General features: G+C 38.2%; 1 protein-coding gene across 1 annotated transcript in view; it reads left to right on the top strand.

Annotated features, from left to right (window-relative positions):
- The window catches only part of RANBP2 (RAN binding protein 2), a 31,408-nt gene extending 10,395 nt beyond the window's left edge, over positions 1-21,013 (top strand). The window contains exons 15-29 of the mRNA XM_010287292.1: positions 98-280; positions 359-442; positions 948-1,086; positions 1,262-1,359; positions 4,205-4,338; positions 4,402-6,479; positions 11,897-12,064; positions 13,468-13,560; positions 14,460-14,641; positions 15,161-15,389; positions 15,916-16,014; positions 16,193-16,332; positions 17,904-18,177; positions 18,328-18,662; positions 20,438-21,013. Coding sequence (XP_010285594.1) covers positions 98-280; positions 359-442; positions 948-1,086; positions 1,262-1,359; positions 4,205-4,338; positions 4,402-6,479; positions 11,897-12,064; positions 13,468-13,560; positions 14,460-14,641; positions 15,161-15,389; positions 15,916-16,014; positions 16,193-16,332; positions 17,904-18,177; positions 18,328-18,662; positions 20,438-20,743 — 4,542 coding nt within the window. The 3' untranslated portion in view covers positions 20,744-21,013. The remainder of the gene's footprint in view (positions 1-97; positions 281-358; positions 443-947; positions 1,087-1,261; positions 1,360-4,204; positions 4,339-4,401; positions 6,480-11,896; positions 12,065-13,467; positions 13,561-14,459; positions 14,642-15,160; positions 15,390-15,915; positions 16,015-16,192; positions 16,333-17,903; positions 18,178-18,327; positions 18,663-20,437) is intronic.
- Positions 21,014-21,428: the final 415 nt, after the last annotated feature.

Raw genomic sequence — 21,428 nt, 5'->3', positions numbered from 1 at the left:
AAAGCTTTGTGAATTGTTCAGCCAGAATTCTGAATGTAGTCTGTCTTGCTCTGAGGGAGAACTGCAGTTGTGACTCATGTTTCAAATAACTTTCTAGCTGCCAGTGTCTATTGAAACTGTGAGGGAAATGCTAGATACAGTGATCCAGGAACTTGGTGAGAATGGTGAAGAAGGAAGTCCTGCCTTCAGAAATGGTCTGTCACGACCTGCAGATTCAGAGATGAAACATTCCACTCCATCACCAACTAAGTTCTCTCTTTCACCAACTAAGAGCTATAAGGTATATTAGCAGGCTATTATTTCAGGGAATTGTTATGTTTGAATAAAGATTTATAAGATTCAATTAACTTTTTTCTAGTTTTCTCCTAAAACTCCTCCTCAGTGGGCAGAAGATCACAGAACTATACTGCAAATGATCTGTCAGCAAGTGGAAGCTTTAAAGGTAAACAAATTTGTCACCATATTCAGTGAATTCACTTGGCCTTTTAGTTATGGTAAGGACTTAATGATAATAGCATGGGCTGACTTACAGTTCTAGACTACTGCTAAAATCAGTGGAATTCTCTTCTATAAACAACTGCCTAAAATGAGTGCCAGAATAAATCTTTTTGCTTAAAAATTCTTATTTGGGACTTGGGCAGGGGTACAAAGGCAACCCTTCTAAGGACTGTATGCAGAAAGAGTTCTACTTTCATCAGCTTCATTTTCATCCAAAACTCTGTTTTGGTGGTTTTTTTTATTTCTGGCTTTAGAATACAATCTTAGTACTTTGTACTGCATAGGTAGAGCTTGGATAATTCTGGCAGGTACCTCTTTATTTTTGTTTTCCAAGCTTGAACATGCTTTTAAGTAGCAAAAGGATACTTAATACAAATTCCTTATGTTTTCTTCTACAAATGCCTCTGTAATATATACTTATACTCTTGACTGGCACACTGTCTTGACAGAACGAAATGCAAGAAATGAAACTTAACAATTCCAACGCAAATGTGTCATCTCATCGGTGGCCTGCTGAAAGCTATGGAACAGATACAATGTCAGAGGGTTATCAGAGAGCACAAAATCTTCATGAAGCCCCATTAACAGGTAAGTTACTGCTGAATCTTTATCTAAATGCTTAGCTAAACCAAGTAAGACTGTTGAAAATGTTGCAGAAATGTTTTAATGATTCACAATCAAAAACTGATTGCTGGGGAGAGTCCATTCAAAGCACCAACCAAAAAAATCAAGTATAAACTGTTTTCCTGCTGTTCCTTTTTAGTTGCTACTACTGGCCCATCTGTTTACTACAGCCAATCACCTGCCTATAACTCTCAGTATCTTCTCAGAACTGCTGCAACCAATGTAACCCCAACGAAGGTGAGAACAAATTTATCCACTTAAGCTACTTCCAGTGAAAATGCCTGCTTTGATTCTATATGTAGTAATTGCAGTTCCTTACATAGTATTTGGTAAACTTGGACTGCTAGGGACAAACTGATAATTTATCTTTCTGCCTAATTTTGGGGATTTGGAAGGAAAAGCCAGCAAAATATGTCTCTAATATGTTAATATATGTACCCTATAGGGTATGTGTGATAGCACTTAATTTATGACCCCCCCCACCAATGGCTGGCAAAAGAGAATGCTTTTTTTTGGGTTTGGGTTTTTGTGTTTTCATAAAAAAACAACCCATCCATTTTGTGCCCTTTTTTCAATGCTTGTTTTCAGATGCCCTTCAAGATTTAAACTAATCAGTTCAAACTAACTTAAAATTAGTTTAGACTTAAATGCATGTGAAAATATGCCACGCTTTTAAGCATATGTTATGTGGGCTTCAGCACAGTAAGACTTTGTCCTGTGTTACCATAATAAGCAAAGCCATTCTTTTCTGCTTTTTCTTTAGGCTCCTGTCTATGGCATGAACAGACTTACACCTCAGCAACATATATATGCTTATCAACAACCGATGCATACACCACCTCTGCAAAACACTTCTGCTTGTATGTTTTCCCAAGAAATATACGGTGCACCTTTGCGTTTTGATTCTCCAGCTACTGGGCTCATTTCTCCTCATGGGGGCGATGATTACTACAATTACAGTGTTCCACAAGCAAGCACAAATCCACCATTGCCTGAACCAGGCTATTTCACAAAGCCATCTGTCATGCCACCAACGTTAAAGCCTGCAGAATCAAAAGTGATAGAATTTCCAAAATCTAAATTTGGACAGCCAGGAACAGCAGAAGGATCAAAAACATCTCTGCCAACACCAGCACAGTCAAGTCAACCAACAACTTTTAAATTCAACACTAACTTCAAGTCTAATGATGGAGACTTTACCTTTTCTTCTCTTCAAGTTGCAACGCAGCCTGCTAATGCAGCTTTTAATAGCAGCGAAAGCCTCTTGGGTCTTCTGACATCTGATAAATCTTTACAGGATGATAGATACATTGAACAAAAAACAGTTAACGATCCCACAAATAGTCAAAGAAATGCCTTCAATTTTGCCAATAAACATATTCCAAGCATCACTTTTAGAGAAAGCATGGGACAAAATGCACACAAAAACCTGGGTTTTGAGAAGAGTGATATGTTTAGCGTCCAAGAACCAAGCAAGCCTGTATTTATGGCTTCAAATTCAGATTTGGCCAATAGAAGTCATGAAACAGAGGGAGGAAGCACCCATGGTGGAGATGAGGATGATGATGGTCCTCATTTTGATCCTGTGGTGCCACTCCCTGACAAGATTGAAGTAAAAACGGGTGAGGAAGATGAAGAAGAATTCTTCTGCAACAGAGCCAAGCTCTTTCGTTTTGATGCAGAATCTAAAGAATGGAAAGAAAGGGGTATTGGAAATGTGAAAATACTGAAACATAAAGTATCTGGCAAATTTCGTCTCTTAATGAGACGGGACCAAGTGCTGAAGATCTGTGCAAATCACTACATAAATACTGATATGAAATTAACTCCAAATGCTGGATCAGATAAGTCATTTGTATGGCACGCTTTAGATTATGCAGATGAGTTGCCAAAACCAGAACAGCTTGCAATTAGATTTAAAACACCTGAGGAAGCAATGCTTTTTAAAAGTAAGTTTGAGGAGTCACAGAATATTTTAAAAACCTTAGGATCAAATGTTGACACACCTGTGACTCACAGTAGTGGGACTGCAAGAGAAGCCACAAATCAGGACATCAAGGAGCCTAGCAGATCTATTTCTGGGACCCCAAACTTTGACTTTCAGTTCCCAAAAGAGGGGGCAAGCCATGAATCTGATAGCAAAGGCAGCCTTACAGCCACATCAACTGCGTCTGGCCCTACCACTTTTTCATTTGGAAAGGAAGCCCCACAAACCTATTCTGGTGGGTTTGGGCAGCATCTCTTGAAGAAGGATCAATGGGAGTGTAAAGTATGTTTAGTTCCAAATGAAGCGACTGCAAAGAATTGTGTTTCATGTCAAAGTCCAAATCCAGATATGTGTGAAACCCACGGCACCCCATTAACTGACTCTGCTGCAAATTTCAAAGATCCTGGTAACACTGTGCAGGACAAATTTGGATCTGCTTTTGCTAAAAAGGAAGGTCAATGGGACTGTAGTGTCTGCTTAGTAAGAAATGAACCCGCTGCCTCCAAGTGTATTGCCTGCCAGAATCCAAACAAAACTAATACAGCAGTATCTGGCCAACAAGCTACCTTGAAATTTGGCCAAACAGTTGTGCCAAAGGCTATTCAAAATGACTTGGGAGCTGCTTTTTCTAAAAAAGATGATCAGTGGGACTGCTCTTTATGCTTAGTCCAAAATGAAGCAAAAGATGTGAACTGTCGTTCTTGTCAGAATCCTCACTCACAAAGTCAATCAAATGTGCCTATGCCTACTGTTCAGGCATCCCCTGCTCCCAGGTTTGGTTCTGTTGCTGAGGCAAGTAAGCCACAGAATAATGGATTTGAAGGCTTTTTTACAAAAAAGGAAGGGCAGTGGGATTGCAGTACTTGTCTTGTGAGGAATGAAGGTTCTTCACCAGCCTGCATAGCCTGCAAAACACCAAATCCATCTGGTAAGCCTGTTGGTGATGCTTCATCAACTCCTGCTTTTGGCTTGAAAAGCAAATTACCTGAACCTGCTGGAGGACAGTTGGGAACAGGCTTTAAGTGCGATTTCTTAGAAAAGGGCTTTAAGTTTGGTCATGGTGAGCAAGGCAAGACACCATCATTTACATTTCAGATTCCTTCTGATACTGAAGCTAAGTCTGCAAAGGAAGGATTTAGCTTTTCAATGCCAGTGCCTGAAGGTGGATTTAAATTTGGGATACAGGAGTCCAATAAAAATACCACTAAGAAAGATGAGCCATCCAAAGAGTGTACAACTGGCTTCTTAAAAAGCATTGATGAAAAAGACAAAAAAGAACCTCCTTCAGATAGCGGAATTACATTCCAATTTCAAGAAACGGCAAACAAGGAGAAAGGTGACTTTGTTTTTGGGCAAAATAGCAGCACTTGTACTTTTGCTGAGCTTGCAAAAAGTACTCCAGGGGAAGGTTTTCAGTTTGGCAAACAAGACCCTAACTTTAAAGGCTTTTCAGGTGCAGGTGAAAAGCTGTTTTCTTCGCAAGATTCTAAAATGGATCACAAAGCAAACGCATCTGCTGACCTTGGTGAGAAGGATGATGATGTTTATAAGACGGAAGACAGTGATGATATCCATTTTGAACCTATAGTTCAGATGCCTGAAAAAGTAGAACCATTTACAGGAGAGGAAGACGAGAAAGTGTTATACTCCCAAAGAGTAAAGCTGTTCAGGTTTGATCCAGAAACAAGCCAGTGGAAAGAACGTGGGGTGGGCAACCTGAAGATTCTTAAAAATGAAGTTAATGGCAAAGTAAGGATATTAATGCGGCGTGAGCAGGTACTGAAGGTGTGTGCAAATCACTGGATAACAACAACGATGAACTTGAAACAGCTGTCTGGCTCAGACAAAGCATGGATGTGGATGGCCAGTGACTTCTCTGATGGTGATGCAAAGTTGGAACATCTGGCAGCAAAATTCAAGACACCAGAGCAGGCTGAGGAGTTCAAACAGAAGTTTGAAGAATGTCAAAGGCTACTACTAGATATACCACTGCAGACACCCCATAAACTTGTTGATACAGGTAGGACAGCTCAACTTATACAGAAAGCAGAAGAAATGAAGTGTGACTTAAAAGATCTCAAAACTTTTCTGACAGATGATAAAACTAAAGTGTCAGAAGAGGAAAATGTAAACTCTGTTTGTGCCAGCAGTGCTTCTGATGTGGTTATAAAGCCACATGCTGAAAGTACTGGGCCTACTCTGGAATGGGATAACTATGATTTGCGTGAAGAAGCGTTGGATGATAGTGTGAGTAGTTCTGTATATGCATCGCCTCTTGCAAGTAGCCCTGTAAGGAAAAATCTGTTTAGATTTGGAGAGTCTACCACAGGTTTTAGTTTCAGCTTTAAATCTGCCTTGAGCCCATCCAAATCTCCTGCCAAACAGAACCAGAGTAGAACATCGGTAGGCACAGATGAAGATTCTGACGTTACTCAAGAAGAAGAGAGAGATGGGCAATACTTCGAACCTGTGGTACCTCTGCCTGACCTTGTGGAAGTGACCAGTGGTGAGGAAAATGAGCAAGTCATCTTTAGTCACAGAGCTAAGCTCTACAGATATGACAAAGATGCTAATCAGTGGAAGGAGAGAGGTATTGGGGATATCAAGATATTACAGAACTATGACAACAAACAAGTGCGTATAGTAATGAGAAGGGACCAGGTACTAAAACTCTGTGCCAATCATAGAATAACACCAGATATGAATATGCAACAAATGAAGGGATCTGATAGAGCATGGGTATGGACTGCATGTGACTTTGCAGATGGGGAAAGGAAAGTAGAACTTCTAGCTGTGCGATTCAAGCTGCAAGATGTTGCAGACTCATTTAAGCAAATTTTTGATGAAGCAAAGCATGCCCAAGAGAGAGACACACTGATAACACCTCTTTCTTCTCGTGCCAATACACCGAAGGAATCTCCGTGTGGTAAAAACGCTGTAGCTGTCCTAGAAGAAACTACCAGAGAAAGAACTGACCTCAGCCATGCTGATGATACTTCTGATGTAACTGTAGAGGTTGCGGAGGTGTCAAGCACTTCTGACACACCAACAAAAACAGTAGTTTCTCCTCCCAAGTTTGTATTTGGATCTGAATCTGTCAAGAGCATTTTCAGTAATGAAAAGTCAAAGACATTCACGTTCGGAAATACTTCAGCTACTGGTTCTCTCTTTGGCTTCAGCTTTAATCCTCCAAGAAAGAGTGAAGACCATGTTCCAATGTCTCAGAACACAGCGCAGAAAGAACTGGAAGTCTCTGACCCACCAAAAAGCTGTAGTGCTCCTCAGAAGCCTCTAGACAGCAAGGTAGACAACTTGCCTACTTCAGCACAAGATGGACCTTCTAACTTCTCATTTAGAATTCTGGAAAAAGGTGAGTGTCAATTGAGCTGGTAATTTATTCAACTATGCAACTTATTAAGCAGTCATCTCTATGCTATTCGTTACTATTGTCTCAATGTGTAGTTTCTTTCAGTTCTAACGTGGGTACCCACAGCTTCACAAGTTCTCAAGAGTTTCCACTAATGGAGTGAATTTTAGGTCATAATTATTTTCATATAAAAATGAAAGTGTGTGGTGCAGGATGGGGTTTTGTTGATTAGTGAGAAAGGGGATTTCAGGTAGGAGCTGTTACTTTGAAGTGCTGTACCTGAATCTCAGGCTTAAGCGCTTAAAGAAGGAGCGGTGGATTCACTTTTTGAGACTGAAATAGGTAGCTGTATTGGTAGTGTATGTACCTGGGCCTTTGCTCTTGAGTGGTAAAGTGTGGGAGCAGCAAATGTATGCTTCAGATAAAATTTGAATTATCCCCACAATTGAACGGATGGGTATTCTAAAACTGCTCTCTATACATCTGCTTAAAGTCTTAGTGACTGGCTTCTACACACGTGAAATTGCAGCTTAAATAACACCAGATGTTAGCCTCTTAGCCTGAAAAGACATCACGTGATTACATCCTCAGTTACAACTGTCTGAAAAAGATACGCTTGCAGAAGTGGCTGTGTCATGACCACTGTAATGTGCTGATGTGTCTTTGAGAAGAATGGGATTTACTAGCATTTTATTGGTAGAGTACTTCTCTTTGAAGGCTCTGTGTGCTGCTTCCCATCAGTGCAAGACTGTATCAGATGATAGTTTTTAATTTGCTTAATAGTCTCAAAATTATGAAGACATACTGTCTGTTTGTTAACTGAAGTATAATAAAGTGACATGGTGGAAGATGATAGCTGCCATCTATTCACATGGGTTGAATAAGCTTGTGTAGAATTAACAGAAGAAATTTCCTGCTGTGAAATACAACTACAGAATGCTTCTAGAACATAGATAGTTCTGTTTTACCCTTTTAAAATTACAGGTGAACGCTTATATCCAAACAATTTATTTTTTTAGGATTTAATTTTAGCCTTTTTAAATCTAATCCAATGGCCTTTTGGACAAGCACATCTTCCTTGCAACCTGATAGTAAAGGTATTTACATACTGCACTGAATGTGTCATAAAAACACTTTAGCAGGCATGGACAGTAACCCAACTGTGGCAAAACAGTTGGCTCTGTAATCCCTGTAATTAACATGCATGCTGAAGAAGAGTAGTTAAGGTGTGTGTGTCTGACTACTGTATTTGTCCTATTGGAGAATGTCTATAGCACTTAGTTAATATGAGCTAGCACAATGGATGGCCCTTTTTAAGCTTTTGGCTTCTGTTTGTGTTATTTTCTGAGGATATCTGCCTTGCACTTCCTCATCACAGTTTTACTGAACATGCACACTGGATCTCTAAAACTTCCTTTTTTTTTTTTTAAAGAAATTAAAGGCTCTTGTTATTTTTAGAGAATACATCTCTTAGTGCTTGTGGTCTTGTACTTCAGTGAAATGTGATTGAAGATCTCAAGACAGGTTACCCAGTAAAATGCTTGAATGTATTTAGCCTCTCTGTTGGAAATGTTTAATTCAGTTTCCCGATTATCAATATGTTAACTACTGCACTTTTAAAAACAAGGAGCACACAGAAATGAGAAAACCAACTCCTTAGCTACTGCTTATGTGTATATAATTCATGTATAATACGAAGTCCACCTTGGCTGGTCAGAAAACTTTTGCTGAGCAAGCAATTTTTTTACATTCAGAACCTGTAACCAAAACTTGTAACCTGTTACAGCTTATAGTTTGATCATATGTCATTATAAGATGTTACTAACAGTGCTTCTTGCAAGCATGCTTGCTGTAAGCATACTCAACTTACACAGTTCAACAGCAGTTTAATTTTAAAAAGAAAATTTTTATTCTAGTCTGCACAAGGCAGTCTTCTAATGTTAGTGTCTTACCCTGTTTAAAAATGTCAAAATGTCATTCCAAACACCATTTTCCCAAAATTGGATTTCTAGAGAAGCCATTCGTATTTAAACGCTGAACTCCTGTTCCGCATATATATGATGTAAAATCAACTGTTCTGTGTGTTTTTAAGCATCTCTATGCATGGAGCATAACAGTTCAATTTATTTTCATCATTTGATGTCCATAATGTGAAGTGATTAAGCATTCTGTGACAATGCATACATGCAAGAACTTCTGCTACCTGAAATTGATCCTGATTTTTATATTGGGGAGGGAATGTATTTAAAACAAACAAAATATGCCTTTCTGGTATTTCAGACACTTCTTCACTTCTACTTTTCTGATAACTAGGATACAATTATATACTTAATGATTTATTTACAGTTGATAGTTGTCTTCAGTGAAGCTTTTTTGTGGCTTTGTTTTGAGCTCTGACTTAATAGCAAATGACTTTGAGAAGTCCTTTCTAAATTAGATTTTCAAGCCTACCCAGTGCAAATAGAACCTTAGGTTTTCTCATGGGCAGTGTTTTTTGGGGAGCGACTTCTGAGTTGTGCTAGAGCAACATTCAGAAGAAATTTAACTTCATAGTAGTTCTGCACCTCCATGCAAAAGTATTTAAGTTCTTTTTTTTTTTTTCTCAGGTCAGCTCACAAGTTTTTTATAAGTACTTTTACAAGCTTGAATCAAAATTATGTCAAGTATATGTTACTATGTGAGTTACATGCATTAAGGCTTAGACTCTGGTGCTTTTTCTCTTACATGCGGAAGATATATTCACTGATACATGCATGAGAATAAAAGCTCAGTATTGGGCCTAGCTAGATATTTAGGCCTACCTGGTCTTAATGTCAGTTGAAACAAAAGCAGAAATATAATACACCAGTGAAAAGTACTGTTGTGCATGGTATTTTTCTTTTATTTTTTTCCTTCCATATAGTAACAATGCTTTGTGTGGATTTTTTCCAATGAGTAGAAAGTTCTATTATCACAAAACCAACAGTCTTTTAAGAACATGTTGTATGTATGCATGGCTCTTGGTTTTCGTGGCTGCCTGTGAAGATACATTTAAGCTGTTTGCAGCAATTTTGAATAAGAAAAGTTAACTTTCTGGGGAGGGGGACAGTGAGTAGAAACTGACTGAACTAAACCAATGAACATCTTGCTCAAGTCTTAATGTTCTGAGGGCAAATGCATGTTGTAATTTTAATCTTTGCTGTTGAACCCTTTTGTCACTTCGAGTGGACAGCTTATTCTTACTCAGCTACTTTGCACAAAGGCTACTGAAAGAGACTGCATGATAATTCTTATGGAATGCTGTCTGTCGAATGTGATGGACTTAACATTGTCTGTTGCCAGGGTCTTCTATCTAGCTTCATACTGCTCAGCTTGAAGGAAGCTCACACTTTTACTATCTACTCAACTGACTTTGGAAGACAATTAAGATACACTTTCATAAATTCTCTAATTCTAAGGAAAGCTCTTTTTTTGCTGTAACCTTTAATGGCTGTAAGACTAAATACTCCACACTTAAACCTCTGTGGTGAACTTGGTACAGACTTACTTAGTCCAGTTGAGATGCTTGCTTAACTAATCTGAGTAAAACACATGCTAATTTGCAGGATACCGACATATTGATAATATGGTACTAGATGTACTCCTAATTCTTAAATCAGCTAGGGTGAGTGAGTTTTGCGTAAGATTCTGAGAAAAATATATGACATCAGGCTATGGATATTTTCATAATATGAACTTAGAAATTTGCTGTTCAGGAATTTTATCCTGCATTTACTTTATGCAGGCGCAGAAGAGCTATTGAGATCTAAAAAAAGTGAGCAAAAAGGATTATGAGACTCTGTGTGCTGGTAATGGGTTTGTGTTACACTCGTAGTATATAAATGCCTGAAATGGTTAACTTGTAAACAAAAGGAGAGTCTTTGAGGCAAGGTCTTTGAAAAAAGACTTAAATTTGAACTAGTACTTTGGATTCCGCATTTACTCTACTACTCTTCTTTATATTCCTCTTAATCTACTGGAAGATGCTAATGGGAAAACTACTTTTAAAAAGCAGAATTATTTTAGTGTGTCAGTTGTGTGAGAGGATCAAGGAGCATGTCTAAACATTACACTTCTCTTCTGCCCTTGTCTTTTCTTGCAATGATGAATATCAAATTGCATGAGTAGGAAAATTGGTGTTCCTCAGGGACTGAGTAGTAGCCTGGTCTGAGCTGAAGATTTAAGTTCCCGCTGACTGACGACATTGTGCCGCAAACTTATCAAGTATTTTCTGATGAAAAGAACAGTGAGCTTTTTGAGAGTACCCTTCAAATTCTGCTGACTAGTTAACTCAAACCTAGAGAATATTAACAAATAGGTTGATTTACTAAAGCAATCAAACTGTTCTTAGAAACAGCCGATGCATGGATATTGATGTGCTTATGGGTAATTCTTATAAACAATAAACAAATTTGTTTCTCACACCTTTACTCCCAAACTCCCCCTCTCAAAACAACAGTAAAATGCAACCCAAACAAACAAAACCCCAACCAAACAATGCATGATGCTTAAACTCGTATATCCTCCCTCTTTGCTTCCATTCTCTCATAATAAACTCAAATCTTTGTTTCCAAATCTGTCTGCTTGTTCTTAGAGCTGTAGGTTTTTCTGCAGTTTGCTCTAGGCTGTGCTTTCAGCTTTAACCTTTGATTATATACTGTTTTTCAAATACAGGTGGAATGGACCACTTAATGTTGAAGGAGAGAGGAGGAAAAGCTATATAATAAAATGGATAGTGCTGTTTGTCCTTTCTGGAAAAGCTAGTTAAATAGGCTGAAAGCAATATTATTTTGTTCTGTAAGATGGAACTAAAAATTACTTTACTTTTCTAAAAACAAAAGTTTCATCAACAGCTGTTATGGTAAATTGAGATTAGTTAATAAAAAGCTCAGATGTCCCATAGGTAATCTGAAATAAGTTCTATTCCATTGCTGTTTAATATTTTCTAGAACTTAAAGCACTTTTAAGCTTGCGATAGGATATGTTGCTGTAGACAGCTTCATTCTTTTCAGGCCTGAAGTCTGCCCCTCTACCTCTAACCTATATCCCTTTTCTCCATAGTTATATTTTGTTTGGCATGAGGACTTAACTAAATAATCCTTTTAACAATATAAAGATGCAGACTAGTTTCTGTTCTTATGCTTCAATCCCAAAGGCAATAGAACAGGATGTAGTTGGCATGCATGTTAGAATTTCTTAAATTTTAACAGGGTGGTCAGTCCTAGCATCTTGTAACTTCGATTTTTGTTTCCTGGGTATCAGTAGAAAGTATGTAGGCTCCAAATGTATTTCTAACTGCCTTAGAATTAATTCAGTTCTACAATAACGGCAATGTGGGGTTAATGTTATTCCCTGTTCTGAAATTACTCAGTTTTAATGGTTTGTTCAATTTCTGTAAAAAGCTGAGAAGACAACAATGTCAGAAGATGATCTTCCATCCAACGAGGTTGTAATAGTTTACGAGTTAACACCTACTGCTGAACAGAGAGCTCTTGCTGGCTTTCTCAAGCTACCTTCAACGTTCTTCTGTTACAAGAATAAGCCTGGATATGTGAGTGATGAGGACGATGGTAAGGAGTGCCAAAGTTGATCTTTGTGTTGCCTTTCTGTGGGGAAAGGGTGTAATATACCACACTGGTGTGGCCCCACCTTGAGCACTGTGTAGTTTTGTGGGCCTCAATGTGAGGAGGACATTAAAGTGTTAGAGTGTGTCCAGAGGAGGGTGACAAAGCTCGTGAAAGGCCTTGAGGGCAAGACTTATGAGGAGAAGCTAGGTCATGTGGTTTGAGCTTGGAGAAGCCTGAGGGGTGACCTCATCAGTCTATACCTTCCTCAGGGGGGTCAGTGGAGGAGGAGGTGGTACTGATCTCTGGTGACCAGTGATAGGACACAAGGAAATGGAATGAAGCTGTCAGAGGAAGTCCAGATTGGACATTTAGGAAAAGATTCTTCACTGGGAGGGTGGTCAGTCACTGGAACAGGCTCTCCAGAGCAGTGGTCAAGGCACCAGGCCTGTCAGAGTTCATGGAGTGTCTGGACGATGCTCTCAGTCATATGGTTTAGTTTTAGGTAGTCCTGCAAGTAGTAGAGAGTTGGACTTGATCCTTATGGGTCCCTTCCAACTTTAAATGTTCTGTGACTCTGTAAGTACTATCAGAGCCATTAGACACTCAAATATTTTTTGTTTGGACTGATGGGAAATAATCCTGTCGTCTTCCTTATGGCCAAAGATGTACACTCAGGTCTTCAAGACAGAATAGTACAATGAAGTCCCAGGAATGACTAAAGGGAATTTATATTGGTGCCTTACGGGTGTTTACACTCGTACTACCAATGCAGTTGGTTAGGTAAGACTAAATAATTCGATGCTTGAGCAACAGGCTTACTTCTGTAACGATTTTGAGACAAATACAAGGCTGCCTTTATCAAAAAGGAACATGCTCAAGATTCTCTAAATGCGAGACTAATGGCTTATTGTTCTTCTAAAGCAAATTCCTAACACTCAAACTAGAAACATATCAAATCTTACTGCATGCAACTAAAGTACTCTTAATTTATTCAGCAGCAAATATGTTAAATGGAAGTTCTGAAGCATTGTATTCAACAGAAAATGGGATCAGACAAGACTGCTGCCACAAATATCTGAGCTTATTAGTTTTTATATGAAAGACCTTCAGTCTTCCTTCTCTATTCTGTTCAATGATACTCTTAAAATCACTTAGTAAGAAACGTGTTTTCTGAAAGCAAAACTTGTGCCACATATCTGTAATGATCTATGCTGGCAAAAGTGTCAATAGCATACTGAAGCACATATATGCAAAATAGGAAGTGAAATCTTACTTGGTGACCTGTGGAGCCCTTAAAACATAAGCAAATTGGGCATGCTTGCTAGGCTTGTGGGTCAGAAGGGCTTAGCAGACTCCTCTGTACTTAGAGGATGCCTGAGAACTTACGCTTGTTTCCTGTATTTAAGATGAAGACTATGAAACAGCTGTTAAGAATCTTAATGGAATACTGTATCCCAGTGATTCAGAAGGGAAAAAGAAACTGCAAGATCCTGTAAAAGGTATGTCTTAAAACACAATACTTGAAATTTCTTATATAATGAAACATAAGCTCTCAATCTGAAGGACCCTTGGGCACTGAGGTTAACTTTGTTTCCTGAGATAGTTTTTCGAAGCACTGATGCTGGGAGCAGAAAAGCTGCATCTCAAAATACAGCTTTAAGCTCAGTGTGTTGAACTGTTAGTTAACAGTAAAGTAGTACCTGAATGAAATGTGTATTTCAGGTGGCCTCTAAACAACAACATCAAAGTGTCATCCTACCGTGAGCCCTTTCTTCTGAATATGAAGAATTCAGCTTGGCATGACACTGTATAAGACAAAAATTGTCTACATCTGTGAATACTTGCCACTTCTGCAGATAGGCAGTTTTTAAATTCAGCTTATGAGTTGACTGTTTTTTGGTTGAACTATATTATTTGGTCTTTATACTAAAAATACAGGTATAGAAGATTGAATTTGCTGCTTATGTTTATGTCTACTGTGGCTGTGCCTCAGACTTGAGTGTTACATAACTGAAGATCAGTGTAGATAGTTCTAGAAGTGAAGTTTGTGGGTTTTTGAGGATATATGCTAGAAAGAGGTGGTGTATATTGAGCCATCTGAAATATGAGCAAACGTTGAAGAAAGCAGCTGCAAGATTGAACTCATCATTGCATGGAAATTCCCTGATAGCAATAGAAAGCCAAGTATGATGAATTTCCAATTCTAGTCACGCTGAGTGGAGATAAGTTAGTCCTCACTTCCACCGTTTAAATAGTAGTCCTATTTGAAAAACTCTTGGAGTCTTACTTCAAGTTTCTCTGGCTACCATGAGGTTATAAAATAAAAAATGCCAAAAATTACTTCAGTATTTAGTTGCCTTCATAGCTATTTTGCACCAATTTTTATTCTTTGCAGTAGGCATCACAGGGAAAAGTGAACTCGACAATGAAAGAGAATGTGTTACTGCTTGGGAAAAGAAACCAACTCCTGAGGAGAAGGCTAAAGCAGAAACTCTGCAGGTTCCTTCTACATCCGTCTGTGGTGTCAGCAGTGATATTGAGAATGACTTTCAGACAGAAGTTAAAATTCAAGAAATGAAAGTAAGAAATAAATCTTTACTAAACTTTTTGTCATTAAACTTGTACAGTTACTTCATATATGTGTAAAACTACATAGTTTTCACCTTGTGAGAACTGAAACATCCAGTGGGAAAAACCTATTCAACCCTTTTGTGGCTGTGCCACAAGTCTGCCAACAGTGAAATGGAAGCTTAGATCTTAAGTTCCTTGAGAAGAGAAAGGAGGTACAGCTGTTCTCAAAGTGTAAACTGCTTTGGGTAGTAAAATCACTCCTAATGTATGTATAAGGACTTACTAATTTCAGAAAGCAATAGTATTTTTTGAAAGTATACTACTTCAAAGGTAGTTCAGTCTCTTGTCTAGTTAATGTCTTATGTGTGTTAAGTGTAATGAAAACCTTCAGAAAGCTTACAACAACAATTTTTCTTGGTGTTCTTTTTTTCTAAAATGACTATTCTTAGTCTTCTGAGGAGGTTGTTTGAATACTGGGCTCGCCTAACTTATTTGCTTATTACATAACTTTTTTTCTATTAATCTCAGGAGAATGAGGTTACAAGCTCAACTGACTTAGTCTGTACCAGTAAGGAAGAAGTACCCACTCCATCAGCTGGTGAGGTGACAGTATTTGTCCAGTCAACTACCAACAATGAAGAACCAGATTCCACCACAGAAACTGTGCACGTATCACAGACTTTATCAGGAGCTGATGACAAACCTGTAGACTTGTCAACTAAAAAAAGTGATTCAGACTGTTCAGAGTCAATACAAGGTAAGGTCAGGGGTATGTTCTGATTTTTTTTGTAGGAACATAAGTATGCTTTTCTGTAGATAAACTAACCTAATGTAGTTGCTGCCTTGGAGAGAAGTAGTACCAATACCGAATTAGAAGCATGAGTACCAATCTAGTAAAAACATGACTGGGGATTAAAACAATTATCTACATCAAGTTCAAATGGCACTACTACAGAGCAATGCTAGTGTCTGTTGTATAATTTATATATGATGTACTTTCTTTCATTAGTTTACTGTTAAATACTGCATGAATACTTACTAGAGCTCTGTGGATCTTGCACAGGCGAAACATGCTGAAACTGTCTCACACAGTCTTGAGACCTTTTTTAAATCCATAATAAATTACTGTCTTTATGACAAGTGTCATGCAAACTTTAAATTCATTGGAAGCTAAAAATACTGTAGAGACTTCTCCAGTTTATTCTTGTGACTACATAACATTAAAAGGATTTTCTTTAAGAAAGGCAGAGAAAAACCTTTGACTTTCCCCTCTTATTTTATAGAAAACAGAATCATCTCATTTGGTTTTGGCAATACTGCAGGCTTGTCATTTGCAGATCTGGCTTCCAAAAACTCTGGAGACTTTGCTTTTGGCTCAAAAGGTGAGTTAAACTAGTCTCAGAGACAGACATTCAGCTGGACTTCTGCTTCATACAGTATACCAAATTTCTACTGTCCACCCAATTTCTACTGACTGATCCGTTAACAACAGTGTTTTGCAAGTTTTTGTCAGGAAGAAAAAAATACACAGAGTTTAAAATGTAACTTTCTTAATTGTAGATAAAAACTTCAAATGGGCAAATACAGGAGCAGCTGTGTTTGGAGAGACTGCCCGTAAAGCAGATGAAGAAGGTGGTAGTGATGATGAGGTAGTACATAGTGATGATATCCACTTTGAGCCAATTGTGTCCTTACCAGAGGTAAGGGGATTTCTGGAATAGAAAACACCATTAAGATAAGCATGTCTGCTAACACAACAAGTTTTAAAAATATACTTTGCTTAACTAACTTCTGCTCTCTGTGTTGTGTGCTTTGTTCTGTATTTCTTGCACTGCCTATGTAGAAACACCTGCTGTTTTAAATCCTAGTACAGCTTAGCACTGGGGAAATGTTTGGTGCATCAGTTAAAATCTTCAAAGTTCATTTCATTATACCTTGACTGAGTGTTGCAAATTTGTATACATAACTTGTAAAAGCTAAAACTGATTCATCATAGCACAGTTGAAAACCAAGGCAGAGAACTGAGTAACTGTTGGTCCTAATACAACTCAGCTGTGGCTTTGTTTCCATGACTTGTAGATTCAGTTCTGCGAAAGCCATGCCAACTTAATATTTTTAGTCTAAGCTAGGCAAGAGATTTCTAGAATCACTAAGCAATAAAGATGTAATACAATTAACCTTGCCTGAAGGCTAAGGGAACTAACTTTGTTAGTTTGAAAATAAATTGTTTTTCAAGAAGTACGAGAACCTTCAACTTTGAAGGCAGCCTTGTAACTTACTGAGTGAGGCTTCATGCAGTTCTTCATGTCCTGATTTGGTATTTAGCCTTAGTGTACCTCATAACCATTTCAAACTTTTCTGATGTTATAGTCATATCATCTGGCTTTCCTATAAATAATGTAATTTAATTATAGATTACTATTATTATTAAGCAAGACAAATAGAACATGAATAAACGGTATGCAGTGTCTTTTGAACAGAAAATCTGATGTAGTTTATAACATGTCTTCAGCCACCTTCTTGAAAATTTTGTATGCCTTTGCTCACCTGTGTGTCATATGACTTCTATGGTTATCTTTCTTTCCTTATTTGCTGCTTCATTTCTTCAGTCTCATTTCTCCCTCCAGAAGTAGTTGTTTGTCATGTATTTCTCCAGTTCTTTTAAGTGTTACGTATCTTTGGAAGATGTGTTAATTAAAGGAGGTTAGAGGCCAGTAATATGCATACATAAAGCAAACAGGAGATATGGCTGTCAGGCCTCAGTTTGTTATATTCTGTGTTTATTCTCTTCAAATGCAAATATTAAGTTCTTTATCAGTGTTCAAAAGGTAACACCTGGAACGGTAATGGTACTATATGTTCTTAGTGTGCACATTATTGAGCAAACCTAAAACTTTCCTGGGAAATGTGCCAGAACAGTTGATAGTGGGTTTTTTAAAAGAAAAAAACAACAAAAACTTGCCAAAAAACCCACCCCTAAAGCAAAAACCAACAAGCACCCATCAAAAACCATATGCAGCATGGCAAAGTAGTACTGCAATGCTGTAATTCGTCTTAAAGAGTGGAATTTGTTGGGCTCTTAAATTCTGAAGAGGCTAGATGTTTTACTCATTTTGGTGTATGATGACTATGGAGTTGGAGAAAGGAGCATGTTGAATAATTTTCCATTGTAGTATGTCAGAATCATAATAAGTGTATATAATGCTATTAATATTGTTGGAGACAGCAACTCTCTGGGAAATCACAGGTACCTGACTGTGCTGTGTTTTAGGTGGAGGTAAAATCTGGAGAAGAAGATGAAGAAATCATCTTTAAAGAGAGGGCAAAACTTTACAGGTGGGACAGAGATGCTACTCAGTGGAAGGAGCGTGGTGTTGGAGAGATAAAGATCCTCTTCCATACACAGAAGAAATATTATAGAGTCCTCATGAGAAGGGACCAAGTTCTGAAAGTCTGTGCAAACCATGTCATCACCAAAGAAATGAACTTAGTGCCCTCTGATACATCAAACAATGCTTTAATATGGACAGCTACAGATTATGCAGGTGAGTGTTTTTTCACATGGCTTTTGTTTTTTTTTTTTAGGTGGTCTGTAGTTTCTGTGGTTTTCTTTTTCCCTGGAGATTATATAAGACGAAAGCTATTTGTTTCTGACTATACTGAGTAAAGAATCCTGTTCTCCAATTTCTTTTTAGATGGTGAAGTAAAAGTAGAACAACTTGCAGTCAGATTTAAAAGCCAAGAAATGGCTAATTCTTTCAAGAGGAGGTTTGAAGAATGCCAGCTAAGCTTGTCAGAACTACAGAAGGGACACTTGTCTCTGGCAGCAGGACTGTCAAAGGACACCAACCCTGTTGTGTATTTTGAAGTTTCTGCTGATGATGAACCTTTAGGACACATAACCATGGAGCTGTTCTCAAATATTGTCCCTCGAACAGCTGAAAATTTCAGGGCCCTGTGCACAGGAGAGAAAGGATTTGGATTCAAGAACTCCAGTTTTCACAGAATAGTCACTGACTTCGTGTGTCAGGTAAGCATAACGGGAAGACTCGTCATTGAGAGGACAAGACACATCTTGCCTAAAAATGGCACCTCAAAAAGCCACTTACACAGGATAGCATGTCCTTGTTGGCAGCATGAATCCAGTATGCAAGATGCTCTCATCTGCCCTCTCCCTTCAAGGAGATGAGAGATGGTGCAGGAAGCACATGCTGCCCTAAGCTAAATGCTTTGTAGCATGTCTGCCAGCTGCCTGACACTTCAGTGTTCCCTAGTGCTGAGATGTTAGTGTGGATGGAAAAAGGAAGATAGAGATCTCCTATTACAATGGAAAAGGGGCCTGTTGCACGAAGGAAAGTAGGGTTCCCAAAACTACTATTCAGCCTTTTCTCTCTATGGAGAAGAACTTCTGTATGCTCACCTGCCAAGAACACTTAGTTTCTAGGCTTCCCTTACATTTTGAAGTACAGTTTGTATTTCAGACAACATGCACTTATAACCTGATACTCCAAATACTTTAGATGCTCCAGTTTTCATTTTAAAAAAAACTTCTAAATCTTATTATCATGGAGTGGCCTGTTCCTGAAAAGGCTCACATTTTTCACTAAGTCTCATCTACAGTGCATCTGCAGATGTAGACATGTAGACAGTGTTGCTTTTAAGTCTCTGAGTGCATTTGGTAGCACTACAAGTTCTTGATAAATGCTGAAGGTTTAGGAGATTGATTATACCTCAGATAGACCTTTCCTAAAATTCTCATCAGTAATTCAGTGACTTTTAGTGACTTGTAACAGACAGAATGAGCCAACTTCTTTACACACTAAGCTAATGCTCCTGCATGTCAGTACATTCCTGAAGGCGAGGCATGACCTTCTACAAACTCAGAAGTAGACATTAATATATGAATGGCTCGTCACCAGAATAAAAAATTGTCTTGAGTCTCTTGATTAGGTATCACCCATGTCTGAAGTATGCCCTGTATGGCTCTTTTGCTAAAACTTTGTGCCTTTCTTGTAAGGAAACCAGCATTGCTCATTTAGGGTTTAAGCTTGTTTCAGGGTATTCTACTTCCTGTAAGGAGGTTATAGGAGTTAACCGCAGCATGCGTACCCTGACAAAAAGTCAGCTTTTATCACATGAAATTAGTATATTCTAAGTTTGTTCTGCTTTGCCTAACCTTCCTCCAGGTGCAGTGAGAAGCTTTCCAATGAGAATTAAGGCTTTCCTTCAAAGATATGATAACCTATATTGTCACCTTTATTTGTATAGCCAAATAATCAGGAGCCAGAAGCTTGCTGCCTTGCAGAAAGACAAAAAACACTGCTCACTAGCAGTAGCTGCTTTCCTGAACAAGCAGTTATGTGACAAAAGCTGCTGCCTGCACAGAAGCAAGAAACTGCTGGTCATTGGTACCTTAACCTTTTTCAGGTGATCAGTTCTGTGCCTGCAGGGACTAAGCAAGGACAGGCCTCAGTGAGATAATGCAGGTTCCAGCTGTCAGGGCCAAGTGATGCAGGAAGCAGGCAGTGGGAAAGACAGACCTAGAGGAGTGATCATCATGTAAAGTAGAAAGAAAAAGCTGTGTTCAGAATAAACAAGGGACAAGCTTTCTGCTACTGCTTCCTTTACCATGAACAAAGCTGGTGAAGCTGGGATGCCTTATATCTAAGTAAATATGGTACTTGTGAAAAACAAGAATGAGTTCATCCAAAGCAAAGTCTTTACTGTTGAAAGGGAATGCAATTGTGCTCTTGGTTTATGTTTCGGGACTTGTAAGTTAATGCTGTGCCTTTTTTTTTTTTTTAGGGAGGTGATATAACTAACCATGATGGAACAGGTGGACGGTCAATTTATGGAACAGCATTTGAAGATGAGAACTTTGAAGTGAAACACACTGGTCCTGGACTGTTGTCAATGGCAAATAAGGGCAGGGATACGAATAATTCTCAGTTCTTCATAACACTTAAAAAAGCAGAACACTTGGACTTCAAGCATGTGGTATTTGGGTTTGTGAAAGATGGAATGGATGTTGTAAAAAAGATTGAATCCTTTGGTTCTCCTAAAGGGCTAGTAAATGGAAGAATTGTCATTACAGACTGTGGGCAAATATAGAATTATTGCTTTGAGTATACAGATGTTCTAGCAGTATAAATCAGTATTTAGATGTTATTGACTAATTATTTCAACTTAAAATGGACACTTCTGATGTATAAATGTAAAATTACAGCTTATAGTTGGGTTTTTTATGTGTTCTAATTGATTTTTTGCATGTTAAATAAAAAGTTCAGACACTGGCATATTTCAGGTGTATTTGTGTTATCCTGACATATTTGTATTAAATGTCAAATTTTAAAAATTAAATCTTAGTCTTGTTAAAATAAATCTCTTGTCTTCACTCTGGTTTGTTTAAAAAAAAAAAAGCAACTTGCATAATTTGTCTTACTGTTCATAAATCTGTTTTGAATATGCGAATTGTAGGTGCTTAATTGCTGGTGAGTACACTGAAGACCTTTGAAACTTAGTATTTTGATGTGCAGAAAGACAGCTGAGGGAGCGAGCAGGTAGCCGCTGGTTTGTGCCGCCTGAATCTCTAAATAACACTTCACTATGTGCAAGCTAGAGAATAGTTCTTAAATGTTGCGGGTTTTTTTGTTAGAGAAGCGTACCAAGTATTTTTTTTGTACTGCATAGAACATTTCTAAATGACTTAGTTTAGTGAAAACCGTCTACTTGACATTGGGATGTTACCTGAAATGCCTTAGTATAACCCACAGCTACTGCTGTCTTCTCAGTATGT

Source organism: Phaethon lepturus, unplaced genomic scaffold (assembly GCF_000687285.1).
Source record: "Phaethon lepturus isolate BGI_N335 unplaced genomic scaffold, ASM68728v1 scaffold13135, whole genome shotgun sequence".
Lineage (NCBI taxonomy): Eukaryota > Metazoa > Chordata > Aves > Phaethontiformes > Phaethontidae > Phaethon > Phaethon lepturus.
The sequence above is the reverse complement of the archived record's forward strand: the minus strand, read 5'-3'. Positions and strand labels throughout refer to the sequence as shown.